Consider the following 10,192-nt stretch of genomic DNA (forward strand, 5'->3'; position numbering starts at 1 on the left):
TTGGCTTTTGTTTGATTTCAAAAGTGGAATCAGATTCACCAAAGTTTGGGTTGATGAAACTTGGTGGTGATTGTTTGAGAACGACTTGTGTAGATGTAGTTGGGGTAGACATTATTAATGTTGATGCTATATATCTATTCAGTTTTCTTTACGGAGTGAAAATTCAATTACTATTTATATACCAATTGGAAAAGGAGAACAGCGAAATGAAAAAAAACAAACTTTCCATTGTATAACTCGTATTTTGCCATTCGTTAGTAGACAGCCACAATTTCTGACAAGAAAACCGCAAGTTTTGTCCAACAAAAACCTATATTAATAATAGCACTGCATCACTTGCTTTTATTTTCCGTTATTTTACACAAACCCAAAAGAAAAGACATAACTCCGGATGTACTGAGACTTTGTTGCAATTGTGTACATTTCGGAGTTAGTTCCAAGATGAGAGTGAGAGTGAGAGTGAAAGTGAGACACGCTGATCACAAGAGCGGGAACAGGAATGGGGATATTGCGCCTCATTTGTAATCATATGGGGGCACCTGTGACATTTATTATCCTTTTTTGGGTCTTGCCCGCTATCCGAAAGTAGTAGAGCGTAATCGAGTGGAGATCTAGTAGGTGAAAAGGGTTTTATTTTTCTTCAACATTCTACACTTTTCTGCGTCGCATACCCTAAGGGCATCGTGCTATATTCCGAAGGCGCACGACAGCGGAAATACAATAGACCTGATAACCGTTACCAGTGGTCGTCGACACAAAACAAAAAAAATAATTTCTATCAATACAGAAAACTATAGAGTGTAATCGATTATTAAGCTAAATCACCGACACCCCAACTGCATAATCTACTTCTCAAATCCACTAGTGTTTGCCACTGACGCATCATGCTCATCTCTCTTTATCGCCTCTTGGTTCCAACTTAATAAATTGACATCACCAGTCTTTCTTGGTTTGATGAAATTGATAACTAATAAAGCCAATCCCAATACAAAACATATTCCTCCACCAACCATCCAAGCAATACCTAAAAAGTCATTCTTGCCACCAATTACCGATCTTTGTGATATATATATGTATTTCCCACCATTATAGGGCAATACGGGGAAATGTAATCCAACATTGATTTGATAAGTTCCCTGTTTCAATGTTGCTGAGTCGTTTCGCAAGGCTAATTTGTTAAATGTTGCTAAGGCGCTTGGGCGCATCCAGTTTTGAAATTGGGGCCATTGTGAAATATCAGGCACGTTTGTCTCATTATATCCATCAGGGTACTTCTTGTACCAATTTGGTGGGGGAACTATTTCATTGTGGTTGTACTTGGTCTTCTTATACCTATTCTTGTCAGTTGACCAGTTGATACCCTCTTCAGTGAGTTTGACTGTTTTATCGGAACTTGTACCATTGACAGCCTCAAATCCAGTGGAGTAAGTGTCGTTGAACAAACTATTGGCTATAAGTCCACACGGATATATCTTCTTTCCGTCCCTTTCTGATAATGGTTCACAATTTTGTCCAACAGTGTTTTTGATGTCATTTAGACTTGCAGCTAACCCATTCAATTGATCTTCACTAAATGATTTAACAAAACGACGATGGTTGGCGTGGAATTTGTGTAGTCTGTAGTAAAGGTAAAGAGGTCCTTTCATTTCAGTCAACACCTCAAATTGTATTTGACAAACTTTTTTATCTTCCTCAAATTGTTGTGAATCGTCAGTCACTATTCTCCAAGCAAAGCTGGGTTTATGGTCAGCAAATTCTCTTTTAAAGTTGTAGTCGGTGTAATTATCTGGTATTGGAGTAAACACATTTTCCATCGCCAAATTTTGACATTGAGTGTATTCGATAGTTATATCCTGGATTCTGTCTGATGCATACCACATGGCAGCTCCAAGAGGCACGAACACTATGGCTATAGCCACTAGTAATGGAATCACAGTTTTGGCCGTCAACACCGGATTGTAAGCTTTTAATCGTTGTTGCCTAAAAGGATGGTCTGATGGTCTTCTGGTCTTTTCCTTGTTGTCCGTGTCCAACGGCTCGTCTTCGGATGACGATGCAGAATCATATGCATCATCTTGTCGACTATCCCCGTTTGGTTGATGTGTGTACCCGTCATATCTTGCTGTTGCTGTTGCTGTTGCTTCAGGATCAGCCAATCCAGCAGTTGGCTCCGGTCTTTCTGAATCGTATGCGTAGTAACTTGACGCCATTGTATGTACTGGTGAATCAAAATTCTGCTTTACTAATCAGATTCCAAAGGTTAATAAGGCGCAAAGTTTCCTCAGTATCCTTTTTTTTTTGTTCTTTTTTTTTTTTTCCCTCAATTGTTATTTATTTAAAAGCCGAACCTCACATTTTTGATCCCGAAGATTATTCGTATTGATAGTTTTGCAACACTGGGATACTCTATGTGCAAATTGATCAAGCGACGCTTATATATGTAAAGAATAGAGGATCATGGCCGGAAGTGGTTAGCCTTGAGGTCCGTTTAGAGTTGACACTAACTCTTAATCAGTCCTTGAATTGGAATCAGCCTAGTTAGCTCCAGCTTTCGCCAGACAATTCCGGTTCCGGTTAACATGGTCGATCAATATGTATTTAGTCCATAGCTGCTTATCTCCTCTGGAAACTCTTGCGATAGGTATCACCCAATCGAGTGCTGCCAATTATCTCGGGTGAGTGTGTAGATCAACAATCGCGCAAATTGGTTAAGGGAAAAAAAAACAGGACGATTAATTCATACTTTGCAGTTCATAGAGCCTCTGTATCCTTTGCTAATCCACCCCAGAGCTATAATGTCAGTGAAAATTACTGAAAAGACACAAGTCCAGAGCTTGATAATTGACAAATATGATTACTTTCTTTTTGATTGTGATGGAGTGTTGTGGTTAGGTGATCATTTACTTCCCTCCATTGGTGAAACTTTAGAATACCTAAGACAACAAAAGAAAACCGTGATATTTGTCACCAACAACTCAACCAAGTCACGTAGTGACTATTTATCAAAATTCGAAAAAATGGGTATTTCCAATATAACTAAACTGGAGATTTTTGGATCATCATTTGCATCAGCAGTTTATGTTGATAAAATTTTGAAGTTATCCAAAGATAAGAAAGTTTGGGTGTTGGGTGAAGAAGGGATTGAAAAGGAGTTGCATGAATTGGGTTATGCTACAGTAGGAGGCACTGATCCAGATTTAGTTAAAGATGGAGTCAAGTTTGATCCAAATACCAACTTGTTTGACAATTTAGATGCTGATGTTGGTTGTGTTGTTTGTGGATTGACGTTTAATATCAATTACTTGAAATTGTCCCTCACCATGCAATATTTGCTCAAAGATGACAAGAGTATTCCATTTATTGCCACTAATATTGACTCTACGTTCCCCATGAAGGGTAAATTATTGATTGGAGCAGGGTCAATTATCGAAACAGTAGCATACGCAAGTGGAAGACAACCAGATGCTATATGTGGTAAGCCTAATCAAAGTATGATGAATTCAATCAAAGCCCAATTGCCGGGATTGGAGAAAAATCCCAAAAGAGGATTGATGATTGGGGATAGATTAAACACTGATATGAAATTTGGAAGAGATGGAGGGTTGGACACAATGTTGGTCTTGACAGGGATTGAAACTGAAGCTAATGTGAAGCAATTACCAAAAGAGGATGCGCCAACGTATTATATCAACAAATTGGGTGACGTATATGAATTTACCCACTAAGTCCTAAATAGAATTGTGGAACCGCTTACAAATACGCAGTTGGAGATGGAGATTGATAATAGATTGATAATATAGACTAGATAGACTGGTTTAATAGACAAATAAAAATATACATGCTGCAATTAGACAAACTATATTTATCAGTTATCAGCTAAGAAGTTTGTCAACTATCTACTCCTTGTATTTTAAGAATTTAGCTTGAGATAACTTTGTCTGAGAATACGAAAAATCGCTCATGGGTAAACTCAAGCGATGAAAGTGATCGTCTAGTTGTTTGAAAATGCCTTGCCTTTACTATTCAGTAACAGGTTCGGCAACTTAGTAGTTATCATATCTCCTATCATTTAGGGCTGCGAAAATATCAATTCAATGCAAGTAATTTCAAACTGAAATGGGGCAAAATTAAAGGGAAAGTGTAACAAAAGAAGAAAACAAAAATTAATGCACGTTAATCTAGACTCGTTTCGAGTATGGACACGTTTGTGGTCTAACAATCTATAGAAACTCCTTTCAAAGAGAAAGTTGAACAATAAATACATGGGAACCCTTATTTATAAAAGAAAGTGAAAAAAAAAAAAGACAACAAACAATAAGCAATGAACAATAAACCAGCCATTCATCATAAAAACACACAAAAGTCTTTGAAACTTTGGTGTATATATATATATATATGTGAATACAAAAACGAGTCACAACGCACACCAATAAAAATGCTAATAAACAGTAAATAAATATTGCAAACAGGAAGTCTAATTAAACGAAAGGACTATCATACCAGTGAAAGCAAAGATAATTTAAGAAGTGCTACATGGAAAACAAAATAGACATAAAATCAAAACTAGTAAAATGCAATATGGGGTTTTATTTACTCAAGTCTTCTACACTTTCCTTCCTTCATACATATGTGCTTAACGTTGTATGTATTTTTTTAGAGAAATGACCAAGAAAACAACACGTATTCCTATTAGTTTATGAGCCAAGATCCAAGCAGATCTATTTCCCCCAACATATGCTCTGACGTCATTGATTTTCAACGTCTTTTTTTGTGCTTTGTCGTTCTTTCTTTCTAGTTTTAACAACAATTACACTACCCCAAGAAAATCAACTCATATTATTTTTTCTATGTATGTATGTGAGAACCATTTCGGAACCAATTCTATTTATGTGGGTCTTTTTATTTTGTACTTTTTTTTTTGGCAAAGGCCTAAGAAGTTGGATCTATTCGAATTCTTTGTAAAGACGAGGGTAAAGGAAGAAGGTGTGTACATATCTACTCATAACTATTGTGTGGCTGTAGTAATAAATGTAGTGTTTCTCTGCAAGTTCTGCAAAGTCTTTAGCGCTATGGGAGGGAATCAGAATCAAATGGCCAGAATCGATTCAAGCGAGAAGAATCAAAAAAAGAACATCTACGACATTGCATTAATACAACAATAATTTTTTTTTTAACTTTATTGTTTTGACACAACAACAAACAATAGCAAAAAAAAAAAGACTAACCAACGTCTAACGACATTGTCAATTTTCAAAGGAACTACATACTTATTATATTTCAAGGGATCGGGTTTCCATCAAATATTGAATTAAACATAAACAGATTGTATCATCATATAATTGTGTATATTTTGAATAGGAAACAGATACTGGTTGGCACCACCTAACTTTTACCACCAAGTGCAAAACAATTTCGGATACTAAAAGACTAACAAACTGTTTTGCCACTTAGGTTATTACAACTAAAACATTGACCTGACCAATCACACTTGATAAAACTATCGAGACTTTATCAAAGCATTTTCAGTGAAATTAGATATATATATATATGTGTAACACCAGAGTACAGTAGTCCCCCCAGTAAAGCCACTATTTACGTCGGACCCAATACAACCATACGTACACACACACAAATTGGTTCTTTTTTTTTATTTTTATTTTAATTTTAATTTTTATTCTTTCTATTGTAAAAGAGAGCAAAATTACATCATTTTCATTTTACATCACACACATCAACACCACCAGAAGAACATTTAATTTTTTATTTTATTTTATTTTATTTTTTATTTTTTTTTTTTTTAAATTTCATTTTTTAATTTTTGTCTACTAAAAAGAAAAAAAACAACAACCCATCATATCATCCCCCTTTTAATAACATACAATTGAAGCACCACAGCTTGGTTACAATCATACACTGTAACACACTCACAACAGCATATCATTAATATATATATATAACAAATTCAACAACCAACCAACCAACCAAACTAACTACTAAACAATATGTCATCACCACAAGGAGGAGACGACGAAGAGAGATATGTGCCTGATATTTATTCATCCGATAAACAGCACAAATTACAGGATTCTAAACTAGTTGACTGGGGGGTATTTTCCGAAATTTTACAAATGGATGAAGACGAAGAAGGGTTTTCTCAACAATTGGTGGAAACTTTTGTATCACAAGTTGAAGAAACATTTGATAAAATTGAACAATATTTACAGGAAAAAGATTTAGAGCAGTTGAGTTCTTCCGGTCATTTCTTGAAAGGATCAGCTGCAGCTTTAGGATTGACTTCCATATCAGAAGAATGTGAACGTATTCAAAACTATGGGCACAAGATTAATTTCGATAACTTTAGTCAGGCAAAAGGTCAATCTAAAAAGGATGTACAGAAGGAAGGCGATAAATTAAAAACGACTAATGGAACCACCACCACGAATACCACCACCAACACCACCACCACAAATGATGGAGAATCATCGTCAAAGGAGACTACAAAAGATACAACAAAAGATGATAAAACATCATCAAGTAAAAATACGGGTGGAAAGAGTATAACGAGTGAAAATGATGATGAATCAAGTGATGGTTTCTGGATAGCAGCAATTGAAGATGCATTATCTAGAGCTAAGGATGGATTTGTCAAAACTAGAAAGGCATTGGATGAATTTTATGCTTAATTCTGTTAGAAAAAGAAAAACAGAAAAACAGAAAAACATAGAAAGAGAAAATGCAGCTGGGATGTATATGAAAAGAGATATAACTATTTACTTTGCAAAACACTCGAAATACGGGCATAAAATTTGTCAAAGGTATGAAGGATATGAGATGAGAATTTTATTGCGTATATTAACGTATGTCTTATAAATGTGTGTATAACACCTGAGTTGATTTAGATAAAACTTTGTACACTTTTATACATCCTTTTTGTATCAACAGCATCTCTGTCTACATTATCATATGCTAATGAAGCAGCTACACCTTTTCTTCTCCTTGTTTTGTTCTTTGCAATAGACACAAATCCATGTACTCAACATTGTACGGCACTAACCTTCTCAAAGGATATGGGATATAAATCAATTTCCCAAGCAAATTATGATGTCCATCTGGATTGATAATCTTTCTGCATTGTAAAATACGCCAGTTGGCATCATCAACGATGGATAAATCAGGTCTCATCAATTGTGGCGTAGACCCTAATTGAGAATTATCAACAAAGTAATCACATTCATTTAAAGGAATTACTTTGTCAGATTCAAATTGATTCTGATTATTCATGTGCAGTGGAACAAATGTTGTTGATTCAATTATGGTCTCTTTTGGTTCATAAAAATCCCCTGGTAATAATCCATCAAATCCCGATTCAACAAATTTTAATCGATAATTTGGTGGTAAATGAAAGGAGTTCGGGAAATGATACCATTCTTTACCAGTACATACATTGACTTGTTGTGTAGACGACAATGATACAGGCAATTGTGATACTGCTTGATAAATGTGTAGTGGAGCCGCATAATTTTCAACCAAATTGACTATTCTCAATACTGAAATGGTGAATGAAGTGGCAATAAATGCAAATTGAGCAGCATAGTAGACAATGCGGGGTAACTTATTCTTCACAAATGCTGTCAACTTAGATATAGTGATTGCTGCTGATAGCGTAATCAATGGATAAATGGGATACATAAACCTTTCTTCCTTATGGGGTTGGCTGAAAAATATGCCACACCAAATTATCAACTGGGCAGATACAATTGTACTAAATCGGTTGGCGTTAGTTGTGATGAATGGATTAAGCAAAACTCCCAAAGCAGCCAACGGTAAAATAAACTGAAAATTTAACAACAAGTTGAGAATGTAATAACTTAATGGCTCAACTCCGAAAATCTCGGGTCCTTCACCATCACCACCAAAGACATTATACAATACAATATTTATTGGCACAAACACCAATTTCTGCAAGTAAAAGGAATCAATTAAAGTGATAGTGCTGACTATGCATAGCAAAACCAACCCAATTTTGATTAAAATGACAGCTGATATACGCTGCTGAGCAATTTGCCATAATGTGTAAACTCCAATAGGTAAACCTAAAGCTAATGCAAAGGGCCATCCCAAGAACCCACCAATTAAATACCAAGTAACTGCTTTCAACAAGTTACTACTTCGATCGCGTGTTTTTTCGTTATTAACGACAAGACTTCTAAAAATATAGGTATTTGCCAATAGTGTCGTTTGCGAAGCCAATGAACTGGGCAACAATGCCACACCACCATGGCTCATACCGACATTAATACTGGTTAGAAATAGCCACCAGTTGGCCAAATTCGTTGAGTAATAATGCAAATTGGCAAATAAATTCAATTCGACAAATGAAGTGAACCCACAAAGTGCCACGACACGTAACCCATAAAACACATTGATGGGAGACGCACCAAATAGCTGAATCACTTTACCGATGATGTAATACGGTATTAGATAAGCATATGATCGGATGGAGTACACGGGTGAATATTCCCATGTTTGTTTACCAAATTGACGCAATAGTAAATTTAGTGGTTCCCAATAATTAAATGTTTCATCACAATCTCCAATAATCATGTACAAGGATGAGTATAGTCGAAATGCAACATTGAGAAAGATTAAGCCGTATTGAGTTTTAGTTAGTCCCATCTTGGGATATATATAGTGGTCAAATGTGTTCCAAAATTGAGCTCCATATAATTTTTTTTTGTTTTGTATACGCAATCGAGTAAAAGTAGAGATACTATTAATTCTACATTTCACAGATGCAAACATGCAAAAAACATGTAAACATATGTTGCAAGGGCCAAAAAAAAAACAAACACGTACATTCAAAATGGGAGCCTGTGAGAGCATCTCCTCTCTAGTCGTTACTTCTCCAGTATCTCAAACTTGTATATCTCTATGTTGGTCCTATCTACAGTATCAACAAAAGTACGTCAATTGAACTCGTCCTCATTCTTCTTCAAATCACGTTTCTAGTCCCCTTGTCCTAGTTTCTCATACATCCTTAGGATTAATACCAGGAACATACCTTGGGAATCTAAACTTGCTCTTATCATGATACAACTCCTCATCCAAACGTTGCTTAACTTCATCGCTAGTTGCACTCTCCTTAACCAATTTTTGTCTTTCTTCTTCAGCAAAATAACGTCTGGCAATATTACGATCATCTTCTGCTAAAAGCAAAGGTTCTAAATGGAATCTAGCCCATTTTTTCTCTCTTGTCAATTCACGTTGCTCATTGACACCTTGATAATAACGATAAAATCCAAATGACATGATGGCTAAAATACCGAAAAAGTAGGTTGTGCCGGAAAATCCACGCGATGGTAAATTTCTCTTCCATTGGATGGGATCATAGCCTCCTATTGGTGGTAAATCTTGCATTTTATTTTATTTTTTTGGACGGGAGGGTAAGATATGTATTTGGTCAATCAGTGTAACCTTTGTTAACAGCTTTTACTCTCTTCATTTTTTTTTTTTTTTACTTCACCTTTCGTTCTCTTTCTCTCTCTCTTTCTCCCTCTTTCTCTTTCTCGCTTTCTCTGTCTTTCTCTCTTTGTCTCTTTTTTGATTATATTTTTGTATCTTCTCATTGGTGAAACTTTGTGTCGACGCTACCTAAAGTTTGGACAGACCAAATAATTGGTACCCATCCTACCATATTGATGCAGAGGCATGAGCTTAAACAAGCTAAGCAAATTTGCCTTTGGTCGTTGTTCCTTTAGTGGAATTGTTGGGTATTTGACTAATATATAACTAGCCCCTTACGCAATAATGCCAATATCAAATACGACGAATGTCTCTGGAAGAAGAGGATCTAAATCGACTCATTGATGGGATTCAGTGAACATACCTAAAAGTTATAACATCATGCGGAAGCTGAAATAAGGCTACCAAAGCGAGTGGTGGCTGGTTTTAACGTTAAAGATCAGATTGGCTGGGTGATTAAAGACTTCAAGGGGCTTCTACATCTAAACAATTGGACAGATCAATTGGCAATGAAGTGTTTCTCCACATTACGCATCATGTAGGGGAAGTGATTGAGGCATTAAGTAGGCAATTTACGGTGCAAGGAAAGAAGATTACAGGAGTTGAATGAGCTACGGGGTGTGTTCAGTAACACATCCAAATTCAGTAGACGGGAGATCACTTGTGGTAT

At 35.9% G+C, this 10,192-nt stretch overlaps 5 protein-coding genes across 5 annotated transcripts; 2 read left to right on the top strand and 3 right to left on the bottom strand. All coding sequences in view use genetic code 12, as the record gives it.

The window, feature by feature from the left end:
• Window positions 1–845: 845 nt before the first annotated feature.
• LEM3 (Lem3p) lies at window positions 846–2,210 on the bottom strand (the record flags this gene model as incomplete). The annotated part of the gene is made up of 1 exon (XM_051813191.1): window positions 846–2,210. One exon carries the CDS (start codon window positions 2,208–2,210, stop codon window positions 846–848), a length of 1,365 nt encoding a protein of 454 aa, XP_051673134.1.
• Window positions 2,211–2,795: 585 nt separating this feature from the next.
• On the top strand, window positions 2,796–3,725 carry PHO15 (4-nitrophenylphosphatase; the record flags this gene model as incomplete). The annotated part of the gene is made up of 1 exon (XM_051813192.1): window positions 2,796–3,725. One exon carries the CDS (start codon window positions 2,796–2,798, stop codon window positions 3,723–3,725), a length of 930 nt encoding a protein of 309 aa, XP_051673135.1.
• Window positions 3,726–6,002: 2,277 nt separating this feature from the next.
• Window positions 6,003–6,683, top strand: YPD1 (Ypd1p; the record flags this gene model as incomplete). Its single annotated transcript, XM_051813193.1, has 1 exon — window positions 6,003–6,683. The coding sequence occupies one exon, from the start codon at window positions 6,003–6,005 to the stop codon at window positions 6,681–6,683; it is 681 nt and encodes a 226-aa protein (XP_051673136.1).
• A 295-nt stretch (window positions 6,684–6,978) lies between these two features.
• On the bottom strand, window positions 6,979–8,676 carry ALG9 (dolichyl-P-Man:Man(6)GlcNAc(2)-PP-dolichol alpha-1,2-mannosyltransferase; the record flags this gene model as incomplete). The annotated part of the gene is made up of 1 exon (XM_051813194.1): window positions 6,979–8,676. One exon carries the CDS (start codon window positions 8,674–8,676, stop codon window positions 6,979–6,981), a length of 1,698 nt encoding a protein of 565 aa, XP_051673137.1.
• A 351-nt stretch (window positions 8,677–9,027) lies between these two features.
• CANMA_001246 (uncharacterized protein) lies at window positions 9,028–9,417 on the bottom strand (the record flags this gene model as incomplete). Its single annotated transcript, XM_051813195.1, has 1 exon — window positions 9,028–9,417. The coding sequence occupies one exon, from the start codon at window positions 9,415–9,417 to the stop codon at window positions 9,028–9,030; it is 390 nt and encodes a 129-aa protein (XP_051673138.1).
• Window positions 9,418–10,192: the final 775 nt, after the last annotated feature.

The sequence above is a fragment of the Candida margitis genome (assembly GCF_024628925.1).
Source record: "Candida margitis strain CBS 14175 chromosome Unknown scaffold116, whole genome shotgun sequence".
NCBI classification, from domain to species: domain Eukaryota; kingdom Fungi; phylum Ascomycota; class Pichiomycetes; order Serinales; family Debaryomycetaceae; genus Lodderomyces; species Lodderomyces margitis.